The 15,750-nt window shown below is 33.8% G+C and overlaps 1 protein-coding gene across 1 annotated transcript in view; it reads right to left on the bottom strand.

The window, feature by feature from the left end:
* Nucleotides 1-5,841: 5,841 nt before the first annotated feature.
* SRFBP1 (serum response factor binding protein 1) overlaps nt 5,842-15,750 on the bottom strand; it is a 68,734-nt gene continuing 58,825 nt past the window's right edge. The window contains exons 5-8 of the mRNA XM_081302706.1: nt 14,573-14,654; nt 13,162-13,873; nt 7,021-7,061; nt 5,842-6,546 (exon numbers count right to left, since the gene is read on the bottom strand). Coding sequence (XP_081158832.1) covers nt 6,362-6,546; nt 7,021-7,061; nt 13,162-13,873; nt 14,573-14,654 — 1,020 coding nt within the window. The 3' untranslated portion in view covers nt 5,842-6,361. The remainder of the gene's footprint in view (nt 6,547-7,020; nt 7,062-13,161; nt 13,874-14,572; nt 14,655-15,750) is intronic.

Raw genomic sequence — 15,750 nt, 5'->3', positions numbered from 1 at the left:
CTTTTAGAGCATAAAGGATAGTATAAAGATGAAAGCAGGTCAAGCAACATAGGAAGTTGGAAAGATTATTTCTCCTACTCTAAAAACTCTAACTGGATAAATTACAAAATCATAATTTGTCTTTAATCCAGAGAGATGAGGTGGTAAAAAAACCAGAAATCTAATGAAGTACAGATACCTCCAGTAAGTGACAAGATAATAACTGGCTCACACGTTAAAGAACACAGAAGGAAGATAGGATAGCCCTACGGCTAAACTTTTTGGTGAATTGCTACAGTTGAATGTGAGCTAATTTGAGACTATAAAGTCCTTAATAATAAGGGAAGTTTCACATTCACTCCTAAGCTAATGGAGATAAGCCTATAGTGGACACTCAGGAGAAAGAAGACAGAGTTAAGGGAAAGTGTATTGGATAGTTTGTCTCTTAGCTGTGTTCTATTGAGGAAATCTGGCTATTTCTACTAAAACATACTAAAACCAAAAATCAAAACATCAGATTATTAAGAAGAAATTGTTCTGGTACATGCAGTGAAGGGGAATTGAAAGCATTAATTCCAAATTGACCATATCACATAAATTCAGCCAAATATGAGTCTAACATATAACAAACTCCACTCCTGGTCCTGCACTTTGCTTTATTTGTTCAATGAGACTTGAGGTTTGGGGTATATGAGTAACCAAAATACCTAAATAAGATCTACTTAGAGAAGGAAAAGTTTACTTTGGGCTCATGGTTTCAGAGATTCAGTACATAGTTGGCTGTCCCCATTTCTTTGCGCCCAAGGTGAGGCAGAACATCATGGTGGAAGTGGGTGGTGGAGGAAAACTCCTCAGTTCAAGGCAGTCAGGAAAGCTGAGAGCAAGGTGCTGGGGACAAAATGTAAACCCCACAGGCATACCTCCAATGACCACTCCAGCTACACCCTACTTGCTCACAGTTACCACCCAGTATAGCTGTCCTTTCAAATCATTAGTCCATCAAATAGATTAACCCACTGCATAGGCTATAGCGCTCATAATCTAAACATGATCTTTCTGGTGACACTTCGTATCTTAGCCATAGAGTATGCATGATGCCAAGAGGTGATACAAAATGTAAGCTGGGATAATTACAGTTAATCTGAGAAAATTGAAAACCAAGAAGAGGCCGAAAGTTGTATAACCACCCATGATTTAGAAGATATTGTAGAATCAGAATGAAATATGCACTGTAAAATAGGCAGCAAAAAGTTTGGGCAGAATGGTGCTAATGACTTCCAATTAACCAATAGCTAGTTGATTGGTAGTGTATAATACAAAAAACCCCTAGAATTTGACCTGCTGGGACAAAAAGTTTAACTGATCCAATAAAACTTCCCTTGATGGTGCAGGCCTAAGAGAGGAGGGGGATGTTTTGCAAAATATACAAATTCCTCCGGGAATCTACCCACTGAAAATAACCTTATGTCACAGGAAGGAAATCAAACACCATCACCCAGGAAGCAGGTGAAGATTCACTGTGCCCAGAGTATTAGTTAGGTTTTGTAACTGGAAGAGGAGTAAGAAACTTCTGAAAAAAAGACTCAAGGGAGGTTTAGCTGCCACAAAGAAAAGGGGCAGAATCGATGAGAAGCTATGATCCTAAGATCCAGCCACAATTCTATATGTTTCAAAACTACAGAGAATGTTTTAAGCACCAAGAGCTCAAAAAATTCTTAACATGAGTTCTTTTCTGAGAAATCTGTTAGAAAACTAACTTCATCCAAACAAGACCAGGGATACTTTTCAGAAATTTAGAATTTAACACTCTCAATCACAAATCTAATATTAAAACCAAGGTGGTGACAGGGTAGAATAATATGTGATAATGTTCTGTCATGTTAAATTATTATGATGAAGTAAAAATAATGCAACTAAAAATTGGAAAATGGAAGTGTTAAAAGGAAAGCTGACAAAATACATTAACTAATATTTAGGCGACTAATAAAAAATGTCATTAAATAAGTAGATAATTCAGATGCCAAATTTTGAAAAGAGGGGACTAAGGGCATTAAAAAAGGTACAAGCACAAAAACAACCATGAGAACAGAAATAGAAATCTTCCTATATACCAAATTAAAGATAAAATTTCAAAAAGGAAGCCCAACAAACACTTAGCCAGGAAGATGACAACTTCCCCTTAGCCTTCACATGTTGCTTGTGAAGCACCTTAAAGTCAGACAGCATCTGCTGAGCTCTTTCATGAGTTCAGCATCTTCTCAGCTCTTTCCTGAGTCTGTGCACAGTCCTATGAATCTGCAGTCATCTCTCTGATTCCAAGGACTATGTCTGAATTGTTAAAGTACCAATAGATATTAAATTAATTTCCCAGATTTTTATATACACACACACACATATAAATATATATGTGTATATATTTAGTTGTTGATAGACCTCTATTTTTTATTTATTTATATGCAGTGCTGAGAAACGAACCCAGTGCCTCACACATGCCAGGCAAATGCGCCACCGCCAAGCCACAGCCTCAGCACCCCCAGATTTCCTTTTAAGCTTTTTGGTTAACTTAGGTTTTACCTCAATTATTATCCACTGAGACGAAGTTGATGTTCACAATTGCCTCTAATTGTTTCTGAAAAGCTGTCTTAAGGAAAAGGGTGATCAATCTGAGCAAGCTTTGACTACTTCAAATAAGACAGCCTTGCAAGTGGTAGTCTTCCAGGACACAACCAAGCAGGTCAAAATAATGATAATTCTTAAGGAATGTGTCTTTGGAGAAATTCCAACTGTTTCTTCCCCTCTGGTATCTGCCTTTTTTTTTTTTTTTTTTTTTAACTGATTCTGGGCTTTTATTTTCAAGGCCATAATGGAAGAAAGTAGGAAATAGAAATGTGACAAGGTAAGATACGGTTACAATCATTGTTTTTATAGAGAGATTCAGTCATTTTCCTGAATAAATACTCCTTGAATTGATGCAAGCCTTGGATTAATTTCTGAGTTCTGATCTAATAGTTTGGACAGTTTTCTTATTGCTTTTAAAGAGAGAAGAATTTTTGGATGCTCTTATTCTGCTATTCTGGCTGTTAATACTCCAGGTAACTGTCAAAGAGTTTTAAGATCAAGCTAGATGTGGCAGTACATGCCTGTAATCCCAGCTACTGGGGAGGTTAAGGAGGATAGATTGCAAATTTGAAGTAAATCTGGGTAATTTAGTAAGATTTTGTCTCAAAAATAAATAAAACTGGCTGAGGATGTAGCTAGTAGTATTAATGACTGACTAGCATGTACGAGGCCCTGGGTTCAATTTCCCAAAACCAAAAACCGAAACAAAACAAAACACCAATATGTTTTCAGGTTAAAGGAAAAACTCTAAACAAATACTGAACTTTGGCTAGTTGATTTCTCTTTTAAAGAGGAATCTGCTAGCAAGCAATTCTGAGATGGACTACTATGTATTCAAGGGTTGAGTAAATATGTAAATATATTGCAGAAAATGAGAACTGGCTTTCTCACTGTTAGAGAAAGGACTTATATGTCAAAAGGACAGAGGTGATAGTTGACAAAACTCCCGTTAGCCAAATTAAGTACAATATGGGTATCAAAATAAATAATGAAGGACTTCTATTTCTTATTAACTATGGAATAACACCAAATTAAAGATAACATTTCAAAAAGGAAGCCCAACAAACACTTAGCCAGGAAGGTGACAAACTTCCCCTTAGCCTTTCTATATTAAACTAGAAAACTATAAAATATATGAAAAAATGTGTTTTAGACAATGGACAATGGGCAGCACAAGATAGCAGTTCTGAGAGAAGGAAAACAAATGAATCCAGTGCCACAAGTATATCAACTCACTGTTTGAAGAGTTTCCAAACTACAGAGAAAAAAGAAAGAAACCCCAAAGAACTTGATGGCTTCACAGAATTGAAAAGAAGAGTTCAGGGTTTAGGTAGAACAATGTAATTGAAATTTATGAAGGCAAAGTATATTGCAGAAGAAGAAGATGCCAAGAAAGAGAGGATGTGCTCCTGATATCTCTAGAAGGGTCCCCTCAAGTAAGTGGTAGAAAACTGATTTGTGCAATGAATGTGAAGAATCCACCAAAGTCAGAAGAAAACAAACAAATAAACAAAGACATTAGAAGGAAGTGAGGAGAACAATCCCAGGAGCTTATAAAAAGCTAGGAATAGTTTTCTGTGTACTTATTAAGCACAACAGAAACATTTCTTAATATACAAATTACCAGGGTAGAATTATTGAAAGGTAATGTCCCAAAATAAGTGGGGTCAAATGTGCCCCAGATTAGGGCTTCTCAACCTCAGCACTGCTAAAATTTTGAGCTGGAAAGTTCTACCTTTTATGTATTGTAGAAAGTTTAGCAGCATACGTGGCCTGTATCTATTAGATGTGGTACGTTCTCTTGCATCCCTACCCTCTGGTGACAACACAAACTATTTTCAGATGCTGCCAGATGTCCCCTAATGTCTGTTCTAGACCTACTCAAAAAGGGCAAATGTGATTTTAAGTAACTTCACCACATTCCAGAAGAAAGATCCACAGTTTTTTCCATGTAACAAAATCTAGCAGCCAACAAATGGAAAACTCTTCCTCCAACTTTTCAGTTGGACCCTAATTCTTAGCTCCTTCCAATGGGGTAAGAAGTTTTGGACAGACTTGGCAGTCTGGAAGATAGTGCTCTCAACCTCACAGTTTATAAAAACTACAGTAGGCAGGCACAAAGACATTTTTCTTTTACTTATTTTTTGTCATTCTAAAATTAAAGTAAAAATTTAAAAGAAGTGAAATAATTTTTGCACTCAATAAAGTACAAAAAAAAATTCTTACATGATGTCTTAAATTCCATTGTTACCTAAATTCTTAAGCTTTTAAAATTGGAAGACATTACTCTTGAGACAAATAATTCAGGCTAACCAGATGATCTTCCCTGTCATTAACAGCATTAACATGCAGGAAACATGGAATTTAGGCTTCAAGAAAATCCACCAAGCCAGGTGAGGTGGCACATGCCTGTAATCCCAATGACTTGGGAGGCTGAAACAAGAGGATTATAAGTTTGGGCACAACCTCAGCAACTTGGCAAGACCCTTAGCAATTTAACTTAGTGAGACCCTGCCTCTAAATAAAAAGGGCTAAGGATGTGGCTCAGTGGTAAAGTGCCCTTGGATTATATCCCCAGTACCAAAAAACCAAACCAAAACATTGAAGCATTGTTTAGTTAAATAATAACCTTTCATTTCTTTCAGAGTAGCAAAAAGTGAAACATTTGAAGGAATATTTTAAACTATTTTCTTTTAAAATAACAGTACTGTAATGTACAAATTAGCCACTCTTAACTCTGCTCAGCCATAAGAAGAAATGCTCTTCCTTCTAGAATTTATTCTTATAAATTATAATCTACACCAGGTGGACAGAGCATGCTTATAATTCCAGTGGCTCGGGAGACTGAGACAGAAGGACTGAGTTCAAAGCCAGCCTCAGCAATGATGAGGCACTAAGCAACCCTGTGAGACCCTGTCTCTAAATAAAATACAAAATAGGACTGGGGATGTGGCTCAGTGGTTGAGTGCCCCTGACTTCAATCTCTGGTACCAAAAAAGAAGAAGAAAAAAAAAAAAAGCTTTTATAAGAGTAAATAAATAAATAGTATACATTCTTGATTTAATAGAAATATTTATATGAATATAAAAATGACCTTTGGTTTTGTTGCTACATTTAAAAAATTTGCCTTAGTAACTAAAATATAACTTAAAAACCCCAACTTAATTCTAAAAAACTATTTTAGAACAGAAGTACATGACAAGTCATTAGTAATAAGTATAATAAAAAATTAATGTTTATTTATATAATTTATTTTTTGTACATCCATAAAAAGAAACTACTTTTGTTTTGCTCAAAAGAATAACTTCTAACAAAGGTAATCTATTTTAAATAACTAAGAGGTTCTCAAATTTTTCCATTACTATTTTAAATATACCCTGACATTTATTTTCATGACAAAAAAAAAAACAAAAAAAAACAAAAAAAAAAAAAACAAATAAAAAAAAGCTGAACCAGGGAAACATACTTCATGATATGAACAAATGAGAAATCCTAACATTACTATAATTCCCAAAATTCTTTTACAGAAGAAATAATCCAAGGAGTATTATTAAAAATTAATTTAAGTGTGTACTTGATTTCTGAAAGATATATGTAAACATAACTTGAACTCTCACTTAGCATTCTATAACCCCTTCAATAAGACTTACTTAGATATAATGTAAAATAAGTTACATTATTAAATTAAAAAAAAAATTCCCCCCAGGGGGTGGGAAAGACAGGAAAATAACTTTTAGTTGGAAAGTCCAAAAAGAAGCACCGATCAATCATCAAATGTAATTTTTTTCCCCTGAAACACAGCAATTTTAGACTGTTGTTCTTTACGCCTCCTGCTTGCTTCCCAAGAAGGATGAAGAGGCAGGTGTAACTGTTGCTTTGTATTTGTAGGTCCTTTTGGTACATTCTTTTTAAATAGATTCTCAGTCTGAGGTTTGTTTTCCAGAAAATCTTGGAAAAGAAAGCAAAAATAATAAAAAAAAATATTTTTAAATAGCACACAGAAGAAACAGATTTTTTTCCTTTATCAAACCAATTTTTAAAAGAGAAATTTTGCTTTATTTAAAGACAATATTTCAAAATTAACTGAAGTCCAATTTGAAGTTAAAAATTTTCATATGAACAATTAATTTTGGAACATGGTTTCTAATCTTTGTAGATTGCTGTTTATTGAGTGTCTCCCAATAAATGCTGTGCTGTCTTATTTAAATAGAAACACAGTCTTGCTAACATGGAAGGCTAAAACATAACAATAAAAAAAACCCAATAAAATTAAAAATTATATAGTTATAAGATGTTCGGTTTCCATTTATGTGGGTGCATAAATTCATTGAGGCCAGTAAGCAATTATAATTTTTCATTCTTCAACTTTGGTAAAGCACTGCTCATTTGCATTTTGGAAGTCAAGTAGACATTGATACATACCTGGGGTGGTTTTGCTCTTTGGAGCTTGTTCTCTATAATCCCTAAAAAAGAAACACATCATTATGATTTTTAAAAGATTTATTTAAAGGATTTATTTAAATCCTCATGAGGAAAACATAATAAAATGGATGATAAAACTTATGCATGGGACTATCATATTCAATCATCCCACAACAATCAATAAAAGAACCCAGGTTTTAGGTACATCAAAGGTTTGCAAGATTCCAACATAAATACAGATACATAAGGGATTTTTATGCTCTCTATCCTTATAGGCCCTTCAGTTTATAACTGAAAAATATTCTAGTCTGGTTATCTTGCCTGTACTCTTGGGGCTATTTAAAGAATTCCAAGTCTTATTACAGGGAGAAATAAAACAAATATAACAAAAATTAAGATTTATATTTTGTGGGAAGAGATAGTGATATGTTATTTTCAAACAAGAAAAAAATACACATTTTTGAGGCAGGACTGGGGTGTAAGTAAATATTTTAATTATTTTCAAGGGTCCAAAAGTGGTTGTGTGTCTGTTCAATATTCTTACTTCTTTGTAAAATTTTTATATCACATTTTCCTAATCTATTAGAGAATAATCTCTAACCTATAAATATACAAAAATAGTTTACTGAAGATAATAGTTACTGAACAAAGTAGCTATTATTGAAGCTAACTGAACTTTACTCTAAAATGTGAAGATATACTCTATCAGGTTAGAAAGATAAATGAATTTATTGATTTTTAACAGAACAGTTGTGAAAAGCAGTGGTCAACAGCAGGGATGAAGAAGACATCATCAAACAGAAAGCAGCTGGGGGCAACTGGTAGGGCAAGTGTTTCCCAACAGCACTACACAGTAAAATGAGTTTACAACAGCAGTCCTAGGCCTTCAAGAAAATCCACCAAGCCAGGTGAGGTGGCACATGCCTGTAATGTGCCACCTTGGGAGGCTGAAACAAGAAGATTGCAAGTCTGAGCACAGCCTCAGCAACTTGGCAATGCCCTTAGCAACTTATTGAGACCCTGCCTCTAAATAAAAAAATGAAAAGAGTTAAGGATGTGGCTCAGTGGTAAAGTACCCCTGGGTTAAATCTCCAGTACCAAAAAAAAACCAAAACAGCAACAAACAACCCTCACCAAAAAAACCCCACAAACAACAAACCCCCCACCATATTCTTTTCAGAAAGTTTTATTTAAATATATATATAGAGAGATGTACAACATTTTCAAAAGTTTTTCATGAAAGACTAACTTCAATTTTCAAAATTTTGATAACTGAATGAATAACAAGTTAGGTAGGCATATTATTTGGCTATAATATCTCATTTAATTTTAATGATGAAGCTGGACAAATGTGGCATTGCCATGAGTGTATCTGATTGTTACCCTATTATAAAAGCGAATCAAGTCTAAAAACAGGATGGATTGAACAAACTAAAATTATTCATGGGAGATGGTCTCTTCCCTCACTGTTATTTGATATTCATTATTATTTTTTAAGGTAAGGATTAGAATCCTCAATCAATGCACCAGTCCAAGACTTCTGAAAACCTAAGAAAACAGGGAAACAAATCTTTTCCCAAATTTCATAATGCCCCAACAAAGGATCCCACTGATAATGAGGCAGACAAAGCCTACAGGTAGATTATAAAAAACTGATTATTGAAATGTTCAACAAATAAAAGAAGATCTAAGAAAGGAATTAGGAGAACAATTACAGAATATGAAAGACCATTTTAAAAAAGAAACAGAAACAGTAAAAAGAAACCAAGCAGAACTTCTAGAAATGAAAGTAAAAATTTGATTGAAGGCATCACCAGCAGATGAGAAAACAGAACCTCAGCCCTTCTGAAGACAGAACTTCAAGACAGGGTATATGGTCTTGAGTAAAATAAAGGGAAAAAAGTTATAGAACATGACTAGAAAATACAAGAACTTTGGGACAACTTTAAAAGACCAAACCTGAGACTCACTGGGATAGAAAAGAATATGGAGACAAAAACTGAAGGCACAAAGAACATTTTCAATGAGACAGTTACAGAAAACTTTTCCCATATCAGAAATGAGATAAACATCCACATAAAGGAGGCTTACAGGACTCCAAATAAGAAGCTTACCAAGACATATCATAATCAAAATGCCTAATACAGAAAATAAGGAAAGAATATTAAAAGCTGCAAGAGAGAAACACCGGGCCACACTTAGAGGCAAACCAATAAGCCTCACTTTCAATTTCATAGCTCAGATGATAAAATCAAGGAGGGCATGGAATGAGAAATTCCAAACCCTAAAAGGAAACAACTGCCAGCAAAGTTACTATACCAAGCAAAGCTCAGTTTCAAATTAAAAGGGGGAAATAAAAACTTTCTATGACAAGAATAAACTAAAAGAATTCATGAGTACCAATCCAACACTACAAAGAATACTTAGACAAACTGCAAAAAAGGACCTGAAAATCAATTTCCAAAGCTCCAAAACACAGAAAGTTCAATAGACAAATAATCCACTAAATGAGAATTAAAACAGGATAAAATATAGCAAAGAACCAAACAAACAAACAAACAAAAAAAACCAAAATGGAAGAAAATCACAAACACAAATCTACACTAATGCTGAAAGTTCATGATTTCAACTCTCCAAATAAAAGACACAGGTAGGAGAATGGATCAGAAAACAAGATCTAACAATAACAATATGCTGTCTATAAGAGGCTCATCTTATAGGCAATGACATCCACAGGCTGAAGGTACTAGGATGGCAACATATATTCCATACATAAGGACCAAGAAAATAAGCAGGAATAGCTAGTCTCATAGGTGACAAAGTAGATTTCAGGCAAATATTAATTAGAAGAGACAAGAAGGCTACTATATCCTAGTCCTAATCAAGGGAATAATCCAACAAGAAGATAATAGTACACATTTATGTCCCAAATGTCAACATACTCAATTACATGACATTAAATCTACAAAGACCCCAATACAATACTGGGTGATTTCAACACACCCATCACCAACAGACAGGTCATTAAAACATAAAAATCAATACAGATATCTCCAACCTAAACAATATAAATCAAATGGACCTAATGAACAGCTACATAATATTCTACCCCAAAACAGCTGAATTCACCTTCTCAGCTGTACATGAAACTTTCTCCAAAATAGGTCACATCTTAGACCACAAAGCAAATCTTAGCAAAACAACAACATTAATCCCACGTATCCTATCAGATTATAATGAAATGAAGCAAGAGATCAACAGCAAGAAAAATAATAGAAACCACTTGGACACATGGAGATCAAACAACACTCATTTAAATGAAGACTAGATCAAAGAAGAAAGAGGACTAGAAATCAAAAATTCTCAGAAATGAATAAGTACATAGATACAATGTATCAAAATCTCTGGGACAGTAATGAAAGCAGCTCTAGGAGGAAAATTGATGGCACTGAGTGCTTACATTAAAAAAATTAGATCCCAAATAAGTAAGTTTATGGTCCACTTCAAGTCCTTAGAAAAGGAAGAACAAAGTAATTTCCAAACCAGGAAAAGGCAGGAAATAATTAAAACCAGAGTCAAAAATCAAATGAGTTGGTTCCTTAAAAATATAAGATTGAGAAACTCTTAACCAAACTAACCAAAAGAAAGAGTGAGAAGAAGCAAATCAACAAAATCAGAGATGAAAACAGACTGTTTATCACCATAGATCCTTCTGAAATCCAAAGGATTATCAAAACCTATTTTGAAAATTTATACTACAATAAACTGGAAAAATCTGGAAAGCACTGACCAATTTCAAGACACATATGACCTGCCCAAATTGAATCAGAAGATATAGAAAATCTAAACAGACCAATATTAAATAATAAAATTCAAAGAGAAATTAAAAGCCTTCCAAAAAAGCAAAGCCCAGGACCTGATGGATTCTCAGCTCAGTTCTACCAAACCTTTACAGAAGACCTAACACAAGTCTTTCTCAAATTATTCCATGAAAATGGGAGAGAACACTCCCAAATACATTTAATGAAGCCATTATAACCCTGATACCAAAACTATACAAGATGCAACAGGAAAGAAAATTACAGATCAATGATGAACATAGATGCAAAATACTTAATAAAATATTAGCAAACTGCATTCAAAAACACATCAAAAAGATAATACATCATGATCAAGTTGTTTTCATTCCAGGGATGCAAGGTTGGTTCAATATATGCAAATTAATAAATGTAATTCATCACTTAAACAAATTATGGACAAAAATCACATGATCATCTCAATAGAGGCAGAAAAAGGCCTCTGTATGGTCAAAGAGGTCATACTACCAAAAGCAATACACAGATTCACTGCAATCCCCATAATATTCTTCATGGGATTAGAACAAACAATTCTTAATTGGAAGAGTAAGAGAATCAGAGTAGCCTAAGCACTAATAAGCAAAAAAACGAAGCAGGAGGCATCACAGTACCTGATGTGAAATTATACTACATAGCTGTTCTAACAAAAATCAGCATTGTAATGGCATCAAAATAGACATGAAGAACAATGGAATAGAATAGAAGACAAAGAGACAAATACACATACTTTTAGCCATCTTTTAAAAAATGGTGCTGGGAAAACAGGATAGATGTATATATAAAAATGAAAACAAACCCTCCCTCCCAACAAAACTCAAACTGAAATGCATGAAAAACTTAAGAATTCCACCAGAAACTTCACAACTGCTAGAAGAAAACATAGAGTGATCAACACTTCATCATGTAGGTGCTGGTACTAACTTCCTTAAGATCTCCAAAGTGCAAGAAATAAAACCAAGAATCACTAAGTGGGATGCCTTCAAATTAAAACATATTTGTACAGCAAAGGAAATGATTAAAAGAGCATGAGCGTGAAAAAAGAGCCTACAGAATGGGGGAAAAAATCCTGGCCAGCTACCACTCCCATAGGGGACTAATAACCAGAATATACAGAACTCAGAAAAGTTAATGCCAAAAAAACAAATAACTCAACCAATAAATGGACAAAGAATTGAACAGAAACTTCTCAAAAGAAGAAACACAAATGGACAACAAAATAAATGAAAAAATGTTTAACATCTACAGCAATCAGGAGAATGCAAATCAAAACTAATAAAATTTCATCTTATTGCAGTTCAGAATGTCAATGATCAAGAATAATAAGTGCTAGTGAGGTTGCGGGAAAAAGAAACATTTGTACATAGTTGGTGCAGATTAGCCTAACCACTCTGGAAAGCAGTATAGAGATTCCTCAAAAAACTAGGAACAGAATTACCATAAGACCCAACTATCGCACTTGGTATATTCCTAAAAGATCTAAAGTCAGCATACTACAGCTATACAGCCACCTCAATGTTTACAGATGCACAATAGCTAAATTATGGAATCAAACCAAATGCCCATTAATAGATGAATAAATTAAAAAATTGGGATATATGTGTACACAAACACACACACACACACACACACACACACACACACACACACACTATGGAGTTACACTTAGCCATCAAAAAGAATGAAATTACAGGGGCTGGGGTTGTGGCTCAGAGGTAGAGTGCTTGCCTAGCATGCATGAGGCACTGGGCTCAATCCTCAGCACCACATAAAAATAAAATAATTTATTGGTGCACTAATCTGTGTCCACCTATAACTAAAAAATAAATATTAAAAAAAGAATGAAATTACAGTATTTGCTGGTAAATGGATAGAAGCAGAAAATATCATGCCAAGTGAAATAAGCCAAACTCAGAAACTCAACTAAATGTTTTCTCTCACATACGGAAGTTAGAGCAAAACAAAGAGAAGGAGGAAGAAAGGATAGGCTAATACAAAGAACCAATCAAATACACTAATGGATGAGTGAAAGGAAGTCAAGTAGAGGAAGGAAAATGGGAGAGGGAAGGAGGGACAGGACAGAAAAGGGCGGTGGCTGGTGTGTGTGTGTGTGTGTGTGTGTGTGTGTGTGTGTGTGTGCATGCGTGTGCCATAAACTGATATCAATTTCCATGCATGTGTGAGTTTGTCAGGATGAACCCAACTACAATGTATAACTATAAAGTTCTAATTAAAAAAATAAAAAATAAGTACTAATAATTATTTCAGAATAAAAAAATAACCTTACCTTCTAGAGCTTTTAGATTCAGACAAAGAATGGAAAAACACTGATTCTAACTTCCTGGCTTCTGTACTTGGCTTGTTTTTGTCATTTCTTACATTCAAATGGGTTTCATGAGTCTCTTCCTTGGGTAAAAATTGGAGGGTTTTTTGTTCCTTAGCTGAAGAATGGCAACTACTTTCTTTCCTTCGTGTCCGCCTGGCTTTTCCAATGAAAAAGTCATCACCGCTATCACTATCCTCGGACATGGAAGACTGTTTGTAGAACCTTTCTTCTGTGCTGTCATCAAAATACACCTTTTCCTCTTTATGTAATTCTTCTTCGCTATCACTGTTACCATCAACTGAGCTATCAGGCACCTTCATTATTTTTGTTTGACTTAATGTTTTCATTTTTGTTTCAGCAGGTGTGTGCTCAGGTTGACAAAGGACTACAGAATCCTCTCCCAAAGGCTTTGACAGAGACTCTGTAATGTTTACTGCTTTGGATCCATGTTCTACCTTGGCTATTTTTTCCTTTGAATTATTTGTTGGTTTCTTTGCCTGTATTTTGGCTTCTTTCACTTTCTGCTCACTGGTGATAGTTTCTTCAGGCTGTAATTTCCTTACATCATCATTTGAACACAAAGTGTCTTTATAAGGATTTTGTTCTGAAGTATTCTTTGATGAGTCAACTTTGGTAGCATTTTGTCTTGCATCTTTAAAGGCTTGGACAGCAGCTGCAAGAAAAACAGTACATGACTTATTTCAGCATTGAAACATATAAAACATCACTGTTTTAGGACAGAAATTCTTAAATTATTTGGAAACATTTAAGAGGAAAACTTGAATTTATAATGAAATATTTAAAATGAGATAATTAACAAAAAAATCTTTTGATTTCTTAAAACTCTAACTCATGACAGGCTCAGATGCATCCATTTCTAAGCTGCCAAATAAAAGAAGAATCACCCTTTCTTCATATTTTGGAGTTACAAAGAACAGTAAAAATGTCACTGAATATAAATAAAGGAAAACGGCAACTTTAATTTCTGTGTTCATAATGCATTAAATACTTTCAACTGTGCTTTCAAACAAAAATAAATTTCATCTAACCTGTGGCAAAAGTATTTAATGCTCTATATTTTATAATGCATTTAAATATTATGCAAAATGGCTAAATCAAAAATATTATGAGTTTAATCAGCATTTAGAATAGCAAATATATTCAACTTGATCATGTATGTCATATTTAAATGCACTGAATATAATATACGTAATATGTATACTATATTAAAATTTAAGAAAAAACAGATTTAGTTTTTCTTCAGAATCAGATACTTTTTATATTTGCAGGTACCTTCCACATTTTTAAATATTTGAAAGAAACTCATGCTTATATTATAAAATACTCAAGAGTTAAATCATTTCATTCATACCTTTAAGCACATCTATTTTTTTCTTCAGAAGAGGGTGTACTGCTAGTCTGGCAACTGCTCTTTCAGATGCTGTAGAATCTGGCTGCAAATTGAAAAAAATACATATATGGGAATAAAATCACTGGCACCACTCAATATGAATAAAATCAAATCTTTTAAAATTAGGAAACAATTTAGTTAATAATCTTAATAGATAAGTTATCTATGCTAAAGGTACACATCGTGCTGACAAAAATATTATTACTTTGGAACAATTAAAATAATAATGTAATCAATAGAAAGTACTACTTACTTATTATAATTATTATTTTTGGAACATGGACTATTCCAGATAAATATCTGGAAATGTAGATAATGCAACAAATATCTGAAAATTGAATAAATTTTGGAAACAATGTTTTCAGAATTATACTCCTCATCAAATGTGAAATAGACACCTAGGAATTACCAAATATTATATATTCATATTTTGAAAGTCAATATCACCACTGTATTCTTAGAATTTAAAACATTGCCTAATTTAAAGTCAACCTTGATAAAAATTTGATGATGACTGAATTTAAAAAGATCATATATATATTGTTGTTTTATTAATTTAGAAAATTCATACTATTGGTTAATTGCTTTAAATATCTTATGTGAACCAACAACTTCCAAATTTCTACCTCCAACTCTAACATGAGCTCAGATTCATATATTTAACTACCTACTTGATACATTTACTTGACATATCAAGACAGAACTCTTTGATTTTCTTTTCCAAATAAACCCCTTCTCCTATCATTTCTGCCATCTTATTGAACTCTCTATTTTTCTGAGTGCTCAGCCCTAAAACTAAGGATTCTTTCACCATATTTCTTCTTCCCTCACATCTCACAATACATCCTTTAGCAAATCTTGTGGCTCTATTTGCAAAATATATCCAGAACCAATCACCTCTCAACATTTTTACTCTTTCTGCCTTTGACAAAATCACCAGTATCTCAAGTGAACCAAGTTAATAAGCCCATAGTGAATTGGTCTCCTTTGGATTTTGCTCTCATAGATAATGCTTAAGCCATTTCATTGCAAACTCCTCTCTACCTGGAATGTTCTACTCACAAATACATAAATGGCTGTTCATTTCATTGTATTCAGGTTCACGTTCCAAAGCCATCTCAACTAGCAAAATATTTTCC

Source organism: Spermophilus citellus, assembly GCF_964194105.1.
Source record: "Spermophilus citellus genome assembly, chromosome: 1".
NCBI classification, from domain to species: Eukaryota; Metazoa; Chordata; class Mammalia; order Rodentia; family Sciuridae; genus Spermophilus; species Spermophilus citellus.
The sequence above is the reverse complement of the archived record's forward strand: the minus strand, read 5'-3'. Positions and strand labels throughout refer to the sequence as shown.